General features: G+C 39.4%; 1 protein-coding gene across 1 annotated transcript; it reads right to left on the bottom strand.

Annotated features, from left to right (window-relative positions):
• Positions 1-5,840: 5,840 nt before the first annotated feature.
• Positions 5,841-13,824, bottom strand: LOC149180619 (putative UDP-N-acetylglucosamine--peptide N-acetylglucosaminyltransferase SPINDLY). The gene is made up of 5 exons (XM_089413930.1): positions 13,591-13,824; positions 12,081-13,437; positions 6,193-6,472; positions 6,021-6,091; positions 5,841-5,920 (listed from the first exon to the last, which is right to left on the bottom strand). Exons 1-5 carry the CDS (start codon positions 13,822-13,824, stop codon positions 5,841-5,843), a joined length of 2,022 nt encoding a protein of 673 aa, XP_089270056.1.
• Between the last annotated feature and the right edge of the window lie 530 nt (positions 13,825-14,354).

Raw genomic sequence — 14,354 nt, 5'->3', positions numbered from 1 at the left:
GTTCTTCTGGATCACCTACATTTCCTATTCCATTTTTGCCAACATGTCTGGTCCAATCAACACCCTGTTAACCAGATCACTCCAACTGATGGGAGTGTTGCCACTCTGCCCATACAATGCCTCGAAAGGAGTCACCCTTAATGACTCTTGATAACCATTGTTGTATGCGAACTATACCTGTGGAAGGTACTCTTCCCACTTTCACTATTGATGCATCACATACATCCTCAACATGTCCTCCAATATCTGGTTGACCCTCTCTGTCTGTCCATCTGTTTGCGGATGAAAGCTGTACTGAAGACCAATTCTATGCCCAAACCTACAAATAACTCCTTACAAAACTTGGAAGTGAAATTTGCATCCCTGTTTGACACAATCTTCTTTGGAACACCATGCAATATGACAAGATCTCTGATGAACACCTGTGCTACATCGCTAGATGAGAATGTAGACTTCACTGAAATGAAATGCACAACCTTTGTCAATGTGTCCATAATAACCATGATGGAATCATGTTGTCTCATTGTCTTCGACAACCCTGTGATGAAACCCATGGAAATGAACTTCCATTTCCACTTTGGGATCGCAATTAGCTGGAGCAATCCACTTGGATGCTTACATTCTTCTTTCACGTGTTGACAATCAAAACATCTAGCCACAAACTTTTCTACATCCCTCTTTAGATTCAACCAATAGTAAAACTTCTTCACTGCAGTTAATGTCTTCTGATAACTTGGGTGAACTGAATAAGGTTTCACATGAAATTCCCTCAAGATCACCTTCTTGAGTTTATTGCTAGCCGACACATATATCCTATCTCAGAACCTAACCAATCCATCTGCTATAAGGCAATAATCCACATCCTATGCACCTACACCTGTTACCTATACCTATACCTGTACCACTACTTGTACTTGTACCATCACCTGTACCTATATTAGTACCATCACCTGCACATGTACCATCACCTATACCTGTACCTGTACTCTACTGCAATTTGTGAAAAATCTCCATATATCTAACATCTGGCTGACCTACCTGCAAGATCCTATCATGTAGATCTTTCCCATAGGATCTCATAGTTGCAAAGTGATTTACTTGTACCTACATGCTAAGAGCATTTGCCACTATGTTCTCTTTACCTTTGATATACCAGATCTCAAAATAAAACTCACTGATCGTAGCCAACCACCGAGCTTGCCTACCATTCAGATTTGGTTGGTTAAATAGATATCACAAACCGCTGTGATCACTCATCAATGTGAACTTCCTGCCCATAAGATAGTGTCTCCACATCTTCAATGCATGTATAATTGCTGCTAACTCAAGATCATGTGTGGGATAGTTCTACTCATGCTCATTCAACTTTCGTGGCTCATATCATACTACATGTCCATCCTACATAAGGACTCCACCAAGTCCTCTCTTGTAAACATCTATGCATGCTACAAAATATTTTTCTGGACCTGCAATATTTAACACTGGTGCATGTGTCAACAATTGCTTAAGTTGCTCAAAACTAGCCTCACACTCCTCTGTCCATTTGAAATTTTTACCTTTTCTCTGCAATGACGTAATAGGATAAGCAATCTGCAAGAAATTCCTAATGAACCACCTATAGTAGCCTGTAAACCCATGAAATATCTCACCTCATCGACATTCTTAGGATCTACCCACTCCATGATGGCTCTTATCGTTTCTAGATCTATTGTAATTCCCTCCTTGGAGACAACATGCCTCAAGTTGTGTACCTCAGTCTGAAGGAAGCTACACTTGCTAAGCTTAGCATACAACTAATGCTCTCTCAACAACTTGAACACTATTTCTAAATGATCGACATGCTCTTCCTAATTTTTAGAATATACCAATATATCATCAATGAACACAATAACAAACTTATCCAAATACAGACGCAACACACTATTCATCAAACACATAAATGTAGCTAGAGCATTAGTTAAGCCAAATGGAACTACAACAAACTCATAATGTCCATACCTGGTCCTGAATGCAGTCTTGTAAATGTTCTCCTCTTTGATGTGCACCTGATGATATCCAGATCTTAGATCAATCTTCAAGAAAATTGCTGCTCCCTTCAACTAATCAAACAAGTCATCAATCCTCGGCAAAGGATACCTATTCTTGATGGTTACTTTGTTCAAATGCCTGTAGTCAATGCATAATCTGAGAGTTCCATCTTTCTTCTTCAAAAACAATACTGGTGCGCCCCATGGTGATACACTTGGCCTAATGTATCCCCTGTCCAACATTTCCTTTAGCTGCAATTTTAACTCAACCAACTTAGGTGTGCTCATCTTGTAAGGTGCTTTTGATATTGGAGCTGGCCCCGACACTAACTTAATAGAAAATTCTACCTCCATGTGAGGTGGAAACTTTGTAATGTCCTCAGGAAATACATCCTTGAATTGTTGTAAAACTGGTACCTTCTCAACACATCTATATCCTCAACTTCCTTAAACTTATCACTAGAAATGTGCACTACAAATAGCTTACACCCTTTTCTGTGACTACGCTTTGCTTTCATAGCTGTCACCATCCTAACTAATGTAACTTTCTTCTTACCCTGTAAGACGCATGGTTCCCCATTGTCATCAACAGACTCAATCACTTTGTCATAAAAATCCACCTTGGTTCTATGAAGATACAACCAATCCATGCCCAACAACATACTATATGAACCCAACGGTAATACATTTAAATGTGCCGCGGTAGGAATCCATTAAAATCAAATGCACAAGCTCTTACCCGACGATGAACTCGCATCTTCGTACCTATAGCCAATTGCACTAACGAAGATTCTGCATGCAATTCCTTACTCAAACCACACTTATCCACCAAGTCAGGACTAACATAGCTATAATTAGATTGAGGGTCAATCAAAATAGAAATAACTTGATCACAAAGCTTACCATCCATCTCAATGATAGATGCCTGATGATCTACCTATTTGTTATCCAATGTTGCATAAATACGTGGAATAATCTGACCAACATCCCCAACAGTCTGTGCCTCCTTCACACTTATATGAGGTCTATCACCCTGATTATGCAGACAATCTCTCCTACAATGATCTTTTCCACAAGTCCAACACTCTATAGGCTTCCAACATGTCTTCTTATTCTGTTCTCCTGATCAGAATTCCTATCCTCTTTCTGATGCATTAAACTTATTAGATGGTGCAACATTCTCCTTGTTACCTGTATCCCGAGGCCTTGCTCACTTTCTATCCCATTTTCCTTTATTCTTTGCATTACCTCTCTAGTTAGGCTTCATCTCAGTTCTACACTTCGATTGTTCATAGAAATGCCTTAGCTTCCGGTGGCTTCCTCTAATGATCTAGGATCATCAAACTCAATTCTATCCTTGAATGCAACCGGTAATCCACTAATGAACCTCTAAATCTTGGCCTTTTCCTCTGTGAAATAAGGCACATACCTTAATAACTCTAATAACTTACTAGTGTACTCATCATCTATCATGTAACCCTTCTTTAGCTCATAAAATTCTTTCACCCTATCATCAAAGTATCTCTCTGACAAGTACTTCTTCTTGAATAACCACTCAAACTCACTCCAAGTCAAATCTTCCTCATGAATACATCTGACATTCTTCACATCTTCCCACCAAATGTCTACTTTACCTTTGAGACTGAATGTAACCACTCTAGCTTTCATGTTCTCTGAAGAGTCATGTAACCTGAAGAATTTCTTCATTACAAGCAACCATGCCTCTGCATCCTGCCATTTCTTCATCTCTCCATCAAATGTAGGTGTATTTTATTTCTTAAACTCATTCGACAAATATCCCCTGTCACTCCTCCTATAAGGATGATAACGATGACGATCATGATGCCTATCTGAATCAGAACTAGAATAATACCTATGTCTATCCCCTCTACTATCTGGAGTGTCCAAAAATCTGCCATCTCTGACTGTGTCATTTCTATTTGACGTGTGACCACCATGCAACCTATTTCCATATGCCCCGTTAGTTATAATAGTTGATCTGACGTGGTTCCTGTCGCTGCAAATCTGAAAAACTCTGAAGCATCATTGCATTTACCTCTGCTTGTTTCTCCTATGCCTGCATGATTTTGTCATTATCTTCCATACAACTCCTTATCTCATCCTTTAAGCTTCTCAGTGTAACTGCCAAATCAGAAGAGTTCCCAACACCTGACTGTTGTTTGGATTCATAGGGAGAGTCTTTGTAGTAAACCATCTTGCTAGCAATTTTATAGTTCTTCCTGCAAGGTATATCATGTCAGCTAAACCAAATCACAATAAACCAACATACCTTAGCATAGCTCGGGGAGGATACCTTGTCTGTAAGATCAACGAATCAGTGTGATACACGTATAACATAATCATGACAACATATAAGAACATAACATCTAAGCATATAACCATGCAATTGTCATTCTAGCTAGGGTCTAGTCATCAATGCATGACCTTAACAACAACACACACCATGAGCTCATGCATGACAACTGTTATCACAAAATCACACACTGAAGGCTGCCTATCAGTAAGATAATGTGTAACTATTTCAAACCTAGCTTTGGACTAAGGCTTAGCCTCCTTAGTCTGAGAGGGCTCTCTCACAGATTATGAATGTTGATCACTAACAAGGAAAGATGGCTAACTCTTTAACAAACACATGAAAATAAGCTGGCTGGACAAATATCAGATTGATTCCCATTGGGCTTATGGAGTCTCACACATCTCAGCAAACCAAAATACTATTTTTCATGGAAGTCAGGGCTCTTTACATCTATGCTCAAACATAACTAACATAAAACACAGTCTGCCATAACATACAGGAAGTCAGAGCATGTGGGCATGAGTTCTGAGTGATTATGCAATAACAGAACTGTAAAAGAACACTAAAATAACAAGCCACCATACATTTGAACAATGAGATCTATTGAGAATCCTGAGTCAAAAACAACAGTCATTTGTATTCCTGAAACATGCTTTACATAAACCAAAATAGACTTGTTCTCTATCAAAGTATCCAACCCCTTTTACATTCATCTTTCAGCTCTATATAGAATTCTTACTCTACCTGATTCGAGCTCCCTCCTCCAGCATGAGGGGAGCTCAATAATTACCTATGATGACACCTACTAACTTTTAACTAACTAATAATTACAGCTGACCACTAATTGACAGCGCTGGAATCCTAAAGCAAATAAAACTCTAATTCTACATCATGCTGGAAATAGCATTTATTACAACCAGGATGGTGCTCCTACGAAAAGAAGGAGAAAACAGGCTCATTCTCTGACAAATGGCTTCTTTTAGTTTGGCTGTGATAGGTGTCCGTAGTTGCTTACTGGCCTTTAATGTAACATGTTTTCCAATACCCTGAAATATAGGAAACTGCTCCTGTTTGTCGGTCCTTGGTTTGCCTTAAAATATTCGAATCCAAAGAAGTACGCTTTTATCCTTTAATTACCAGGTTTCCACGTCCATGATGTGCTGGCCATTTTTATGTGTGAAGACAACACCTTTTAAAGATTTGCTGATTTGTCAATCATAATGATTGGCTCAACTGAAACATGCAGCTACAGCAGTTTCGTAGCGCGCTACGAAACTGCTGTGTAATTTCATCATACACAGTCTCATCACTTCTCTGCATTCTTGCTATCTTCTCCCCATAGCAGCTGCTTCTAACAACACTGAAGCCACTACTGTATAGCTAATGCAATGACCAAGATACCAATAATGTACTCTAAAGCATATTAAGAAAACTCTGTATATCTCAGTCACAAACAAGACAGCAAATCGACTTTTGAGAAGCTCAAAGCCATATAATCATGCTTCAATACCCACTTCAATACCATCCACATAAGCAAACTTATAAGACCTCCGGACATACTCATCTACCTCTAGGCCTGCTCCATGAAAAAAAACAATCCATAACATGTGTGTCTCTGTCCATTTTCAAGAGTCCTTCATCAAAAGTCTTTAGATGTTTGATCTGTACATTTGTACCATCTTTTCTATAAACTTCAGGAAAGGACATGCCGAAGCATGTTATAGACAAGGCAGTAGAAGCTGTGAAGCTGGATTTAGTTGCATAAAATGATGCCACAGATAAAAGGTCTTTGATTACCAACATGGCATCCTTCAACTCACTGATATTATATTTATCTACAGAGCCAACCTGTGTGCAATATAAAGCTTATCATCTTCGCCCTCATAGATGTAGTTCATGGCTAGCAAGCGATTTTGACCAGTATTCCGAGAGTCTGGATCAATTTGCAAACACCGTTTATATGCCTCTATCGCAAGCATGATATTACCTGCATCCCTGTGCAAAATCCCTAGATTATTATAAGCTTCTGCATATGCAGGATTTGCCATTATAGCCTTTTCAATCATGCTTGCAGCAACATCCATTTTACCCTGGACAGTGTAGACCACACCAAGATTATACATAGCATCTGTATAGTGCCAATTATAAAGCAATGCCTTCTTGTAATGAGCTATACCCTGATGTATATCTCCTTCAAGCTTCACCTTTGTACCAAGGTCTGTAAGGGCTATAGCCATGTTATTCTTAGCAATTTCAAAATTTGGAGATACAGCCAAACACCTCTCATAACACGCAATGGCTGCATCCAAATCTCCACGGTTCTTATATATCACACCCATGTTGCAATATGCTTCAGCATACATAGGCCTTTGCAATGCAGCTTTTTCATAGCAATTAAGTGCCATATCATATTGCATCATTTCCGAATAAACCACCCCCAAATTATAATAAGCAAGAGCATAGTGGCTATCTGCTTTTAGAGCTTCATAGTACTTCTGAATTCCTTCATGGACATTTCCTGCAAGTTTCAAACTGGTCCCAAGATCTGTCAAGACAATTGCCAAGTACACCGCAGCAAGCTTGTATGTAGGATCCACTACAAGAGCCTTCTGATATGCCTCTGCTGCTTCTAGCAAATGCCCTTCATCCTTGTACAAAACTCCACAGCGCGTGAGAGCACAAGCATTCTGAGGATCAAGCGCAATAGCTTCTGCAAAGCATTCAAATGCCTTCGGAATAACACTTTGCATTTGGAGACAAATTCCTTTTCCAATGTGAGTCTCGACATTGGTAGGCTTCGTTGTAAGATTTCCTTCAAAAGTTTTATGGATTGTGATACGATACACATTTATATCATCCACAAACCATATAATTTGGTTGCTGAAAATCTCTCCATAGTTTTGAGATGACAAATACGGTTCTGTTGGCTCCGAAGAATAAGGTTGCAGGCCCTTTCTTATGCGCTCCCTTAACACATACAAGGCAGGATTTGACTTCATTATTTTATTCATAGCTTGGGCCAAAAGAGGCTTTGAACCAGGAAACCAATTACCAAATGCAGAATGTAAATTGTAAGCAAGATCGATTGCAATCATAACACCAGTGGGTGATGTATAAATTGACATATTATCTGTTGTATAGTCTAAGAATTTGGCTCTCGTATACCGTTCATGGTCATGAGAATCATAGTCTTCCCACCGAAGTTGCACATCAATCCAATATTTATTACTTGCCTTCTGATCAAAAACATCCTTAGACTCTGCCACAAGGCTGGGCTTGCATTCTCCAGAAGACCGAAGGAATTGTCAATCAAAACATGCCACTACGCTCCCTGCCAATCATTCTGCGCACTAAAATTAGCACCATTTCCATTTCCTTGAGGATCCAATCCATCAAGATACCGACTATGTGGATGCATATAGATCAACCAAATGGGCAACCCTATCTCCTCCAGCGCCATTTGTATTATCACTTATGTTGGTGCCATACAAACGACCTGGAATTGCGGTTCCTATTAAAAAGTGCATTATGTCCACTTCATGACCACCGCAACTTTTGCTTGTACAACTGTCAACCGTCTCTTTGCAAGCACCCATATTATGACATGTTGCATTACCGCCACCTTGGTACATGAGTGATACAGAAGGGCAGCTCATTTCCATTCCTTACACATAACGATATTCCCCCGGTACTTTTAGCAGAAAATGTTGGCCGAATGCTCTTCCTTTCCTGGAATATCTTGCTAAAAATCTTGATCTTGGAAGTACTTTCTCGAACTGCATATTCTCCATCTGAGGCCCAAACAAATTCGAGTGCAGATCCAAAGGATCTATTCCTCCATGCCAGTGCCGTATAAATTATGTATTCACCATCACCACATACAACAACAAATCTTCCATTTGGATTAATGTTACCAAAAGGGTCTAAATTTTCCCATCAGAGATTGGAGTAAGGCGAAATATATCATTAAGGACACTAGACCTGTTCTTCCAGCAATTCCAAACTGCTCACATGCATTTATAGTAAATGACACTGCTCGCAAGGCTGGTGGCAAAAATGGCATATATCTCAACATAACTTGGTTGAACTCAATGAGTCTTTCCATTGGCCAGTTTGGATCAACACAGGAATGCCCCTCCAGTTTTTTCGGAAAAATATCCATGTACTGCTGTACTCTCTCAACTAAAATCATTTCCTTCTTTACCTTCAGATATTTCAGTTGCACATTGAACTAACAGCTGTTTGGAAGAGCTCCCTGTATGAACATTATCTTGCCGGTGACCAGTTGATGCTTATGCTTCTTGTGAGATTCTCACTAGATGCTGATTTCTTGAGGGTAACAAAACTCTGTTCAATAGGCATGCTAGGATATTGACCTCCACTAGATACCAGAACTTTGACCAATGTAGCGGGATTATAGAGAAAACCTTGGAGATGAAAAACACAGCAGTATTATTTGTATTTTGATGATAAGAACCAGCACTATGACATGTCGAGCCAGATATTCCCACAGAACCCATAGGAGACAAAAGTGATATGGGTGAGTTATGATTTTGGACAAATCCCCAGTTTCGTAGCGCACTACGAAACCACCTAAACAGGTAGCGCTGCGAAACTGCTAAAAGAATTCATGCGCTGCGAAAACACTTTGTCCTTAAGCTAATCTGAACAATTTTTGGAAACATAATTTTCAGTGATAACAGTGGCTCCACTTGGGATAGTGTGCCCTTGTGGTACACTACGAACCTGCAGTTCCAGTGCCTTATAAAGTTTATTTGACAAAACATCTTCTTTCAGCTTCTTAGGCCTTCACCTCGGGCTTTAGCTGGATGATCACTGTAGGAGAAAGAAAACTACATCTACTAAAAAAAATGCTCAGTCAACCTTGAGCTTATTTGCATTTACCTACCTACCTACCCTAGCAATTTCAACTTCCTTCTGCTCAATCTATGTGAAATTTCCAATGTAGCCAATCTTCTGTTTTATCTGCTATTTGATTTCTTTGACTGCATCGGAGTTCAGAGCCAATATGATCTGGTGATGACCGCTGCCACTGAAATTGTCTCTGATCTTTATAGGAAAACTGAAAAACTTGAGAGTAAAACTCTTCCATGTAATCAGCTACAGGATCCCAGAATATATGATCAGCTTGATGATTCTTGTAACTTTCAGGTTGTGCAAACTGATTTTCAACAACAGTGTACAGCTCCTTAACTGTGAAAGAGAAAGGAAGTGGCACTCGCTCCTTGTGTTCTGCCATAGAAAGCTTCTGAAAATAATGATCATGATTATGAAGACTGTATGCCTGAATTTGTTCTTCCAAACCTTTAATGTCTTTCTCAATGTCCTCGGCAAATTCATCCAAAAATCTCATCCTATCCTCTGCCTTGCAGTCAAAGGATTTTAGATATGAGGACAAGGACAAAGAAAAATATTCATTTGTTTCTTCTTTACTATGATCATTATTCCATTGTTTGAAACCCTCAACTGAAGGAGAGTTTACCACCACCTCTGACCTATCTATCCATTCCTCCAAAAACATAAGCCATAAGTCTTGAAATGACTTAACGGATTTGATAGGAAAACTTTCAATCCATTGTTTGCATTTCCCTTGAAGTGAATCATAAAATAACATAATGCAAACATCCTCATGTTTGACTCTAAGAAGCTCAGCAAAATGACAGAAATCTGAGATATGCTTCAGAGTTAAACTCAAATCTTCTCCATTAAATTTGGGACCATTCCTTAGAAAATATGCATCCTTGGGAAAATGATTTGGGAAACCATGAATTCCTGAAAAATCTATGCATGCATACCTTGAACTAAGAATGGTAGCTTCTGGGTTCTTCATAACTCCAGTGAAATCACCATGAACCTATGAACTTCGAATTCTTCAACAATGGAGTCACCAAGGTAGATTTGCAGCCTCAAAAACCTTCTGAGCTCCTGCTACCTTCAGAAGTTCAGCTTCATGATTTCGGGAAAGAATAATCTTCAGGCTCCCGGCAGACGCACCAAAATGTTATCACAAAATCACACACTGAAGGCTGCCTATTTGGACTAAGGCTTAGCCTCCTTAGTCTGAGAGGGCTCTCTCATAGATTATGAATGTTGATCACTAACAAGGAAAGATGGCTAACTCTTTAACAAACACATGAAAATAAGCTGGCTGGACAGATATCAGATTGATTCCCATTGGGCTTATGGAGTCTCACACATCTCAGCAAACCAAAATACTATTTTTCATGGAAGTCAGGGCTCTTTACATCTATGCTCAAACATAACTAACATAAAACACAGTCTGCCATAACATACAGGAAGTCAGAGCATGTGGGCATGAGTTCTGAGTGATTATGCAATAACAGAACTGTAAAAGAACACTAAAATAACAAGCCACCATACATTTGAACAATGAGATCTATTGAGAATCCTGAGTCAAAAACAACAGTCATTTGTATTCCTGAAACATGCTTTACATAAACCAAAATAGACTTGTTCTCTATCAAAGTATCCAACCCCTTTTACATTCATCTTTCAGCTCTATATAGAATGCTTACTCTACCTGATTCGAGCTCCCTCCTCCAGTGTGAGGGGAGCTCAATAATTACCTATGATGACACCTACTAACTTTTAACTAACTAATAATTTCAGCTGACCACTAATTGACAGCGCTGGAATCCTAAAGCAAATAAAACTCTAATTCTACATCATGCTGGAAATAGAATTTATTACAACCAGGATGGTGCTCCTACGAAAAGAAGGAGAAAACAGGCTCATTCTCTGACAAATGGCTTCTTTTAGTTTGGCTGTGATAGGTGTCCATAGTTGCTTACTGGCCTTTAATGTAACATGTTTTCCAATACCCTGAAATATAGGAAACTGCTCCTGTTTGTCGGTCCTTGGTTTGCCTTAAAATATTCGAATCCAAAGAAGTACGCTTTTATCCTTTAATTACCAGGTTTCCACGTCCATGATGTGCTGGCCATTTTTATGTGTGAAGACAACACCTTTTAAAGATTTGCTGATTTGTCAATCATAATGATTGGCTCAACTGAAACATGCAGCTACAGCAGTTTCGTAGCGCGCTACGAAACTGCTGTGTAATTTCATCATACACAGTCTCATCACTTCTCTGCATTCTTGCTATCTTCTCCCCATAGCAGCTTCTTCTAACAACACTGAAACCACTACTGTATAGCTAATGCAATGACCAAGATACCAATAATGTACTCTAAAGCATATTAAGAAAACTCTGTATATCTCAGTCACAAACAAGACAGCAAATCGACTTTTGAGAAGCTCAAAGCCATATAATCATGCTTCAATACCCACTTCAATACCATCCACATAAGCAAACTTATAAGACCTCCGGACATACTCATCTACCTCTAGGCCTGCTCCATGAAAAAAAACAATCCATAACATGTGTGTCTCTGTCCATTTTCAAGAGTCCTTCATCAAAAGTCTTTAGATGTTTGATCTGTACATTTGTACCATCTTTGCTATAAACTTCAGGAAAGGACATGCCGAAGCATGTTATAGACAAGGCAGTAGAAGCTGTGAAGCTGGATTTAGTTGCATAAAATGATGCCACAGATAAAAGGTCTTTGATTACCAACATGGCATCCTTCAACTCACTGATATTATATTTATCTGCAGAGCCAACCTGTGTGCAATATAAAGCTTATCATCTTCGCCCTCATAGATGTAGTTCATGGCTAGCAAGCGATTTTGACCAGCATTCCGAGAGTCTGGATCAATTTGCAAACACCGTTTATATGCCTCTATCGCAAGCATGATATTACCTGCATCCCTGTGCAAAATCCCTAGATTATTATAAGCTTCTGCATATGCAGGATTTTCCATTATAGCCTTTTCAATCATGCTTGCAGCAGCATCCATTTTACCCTGGACAGTGTAGACCACACCAAGATTATACATAGCATCTGTATAGTGCCAATTATAAAGCAATGCCTTCTTGTAATGAGCTATACCCTGATGTATATCTCCTTCAAGCTTCACCTTTGTACCAAGGTCTGTAAGGGCTATAGCCATGTTATTCTTAGCAATTTCAAAATTTGGAGATACAGCCAAACACCTCTCATAACACGCAATGGCTGCATCCAAATCTCCACGGTTCTTATATATCACACCCATGTTGCAATATGCTTCAGCATACATAGGCCTTTGCAATGCAGCTTTTTCATAGCAATTAAGTGCCATATCATATTGCATCATTTCCGAATAAACCACCCCCAAATTATAATAAGCAAGAGCATAGCGGCTATCTGCTTTTAGAGCTTCATAGTACTTCTGAATTCCTTCATGGACATTTCCTGCAAGTTTCAAACTGGTCCCAAGATCTGTCAAGACAATTGCCAAGTACTCCGCAGCAAGCTTGTATGTAGGATCCACTACAAGAGCCTTCTGATATGCCTCTGCTGCTTCTAGCAAGTGCCCTTCATCCTTGTACAAAACTCCACAGCGCGTGAGAGCACAAGCATTCTGAGGATCAAGCGCAATAGCTTCTGCAAAGCATTCAAATGCCTTCGGAATAACACTTTGCATTTGGAGACAAATTCCTTTTCCAATGTGAGCCTCGACATTGGTAGGCTTCGTTGTAAGATTTCCTTCAAAAGTTTTATGGATTGTGATACGATACACATTTATATCATCCACAAACCATATAATTTGGTTGCTGAAAATCTCTCCATAGTTTTGAGATGACAAATACGGTTCTGTTGGCTCCGAAGAATAAGGTTGCAGGCCCTTTCTTATGCGCTCCCTTAACACATACAAGGCAGGATTTGACTTCATTATTTTATTCATAGCTTGGGCCAAAAGAGGCTTTGAACCAGGAAACCAATTACCAAATGCAGAATGTAAATTGTAAGCAAGATCGATTGCAATCATAACACCAGTGGGTGATGTATAAATTGACATATTATCTGTTGTATAGTCTAAGAATTTGGCTCTCGTATACCGTTCACGGTCATGAGAATCATAGTCTTCCCACCGAAGTTGCACATCAATCCAATATTTATTACTTGCCTTCTGATCAAAAACATCCTTAGACTCTGCCACAAGGCTGGGCTTGCATTCTCCAGAAGACCGAAGGAATTGTCAATCAAAACATGCCACTACGCTCCCTGCCAATCATTCTGCGCACTAAAATTAGCACCATTTCCATTTCCTTGAGGATCCAATCCATCAAGATACCGACTATGTGGATGCATATAGATCAACCAAATGGGCAACCCTATATCCTCCAGCACCATTTGTATTATCACTTATGTTGGTGCCATACAAACGACCTGGAATTGCGGTTCCTATTAAAAAGTGCATTATGTCCACTTCATGACCACCGCAACTTTTGCTTGTACAACTGTCAACCGTCTCTTTGCAAGCACCCATATTATGACATGTTGCATTACTGCCACCTTGGTACATGAGTGATACAGAAGGGCAGCTCATTACCATTCCTTACACATAACGATATTCCCCCGATACTTTTAGCAGAAAATGTTGGCCGAATGCTCTTCCTTTCCTGGAATATCTTGCTAAAAATCTTGATCTTGGAAGTACTTTCTCGAACTGCATATTCTCCATCTGAGGCCCAAACAAATTCGAGTGCAGATCCAAAGGATCTATTCCTCCATGCCAGTGCCGTATAAATTATGTATTCACCATCACCACATACAACAACAAATCTTCCATTTGGATTAATGTTACCAAAAGGGTCTAAATTTTCCCATCAGAAATTGGAGTAAGGCGAAATATATCATTAAGGACACTAGACCTGTTCTTCTAGCAATTCTAAACTTCTCACATGCATTTATAGTAAATGACACTGCTCGCAAGGCTGGTGGCAAAAATGGCATATATCTCAACATAACTTGGTTGAACTCAATGAGTCTTTCCATTGGCCAGTTTGGATCAACACAGGAATGCCCCTCCAGTTTTTTCGGAAAAAAATATCCATGTACTGCTGTACTCTCTCAACTAAAATC

Source organism: Pinus tabuliformis, chromosome 3_2, assembly GCF_031772625.1.
Source record: "Pinus tabuliformis cultivar Carrire ecotype Pingquan chromosome 3_2, CPIR1, whole genome shotgun sequence".
In the NCBI taxonomy this organism is placed as follows: Eukaryota; Viridiplantae; Streptophyta; class Pinopsida; order Pinales; family Pinaceae; genus Pinus; species Pinus tabuliformis.
The sequence above is the reverse complement of the archived record's forward strand: the minus strand, read 5'-3'. Positions and strand labels throughout refer to the sequence as shown.

Excerpts from the sequence above, each read along its gene's own strand:
- LOC149180619 (XM_089413930.1), bottom strand. The coding sequence starts at position 13,824 with ATGGTAATGAGCTGCCCTTCTGTATCACTCATGTACCAAGGTGGCAGT. Across the intron at positions 6,473-12,080 it reads TCCAGACTCTCGGAATGCTG|ATGCTATGTATAATCTTGGT; the intron begins GTCAAAATCGCT and ends GGCACTATACAG. Across the intron at positions 5,921-6,020 it reads TGAAGTTTATAGAAAAGATG|GCCTAGAGGTAGATGAGTAT; the intron begins GTACAAATGTAC and ends TTCATGGAGCAG.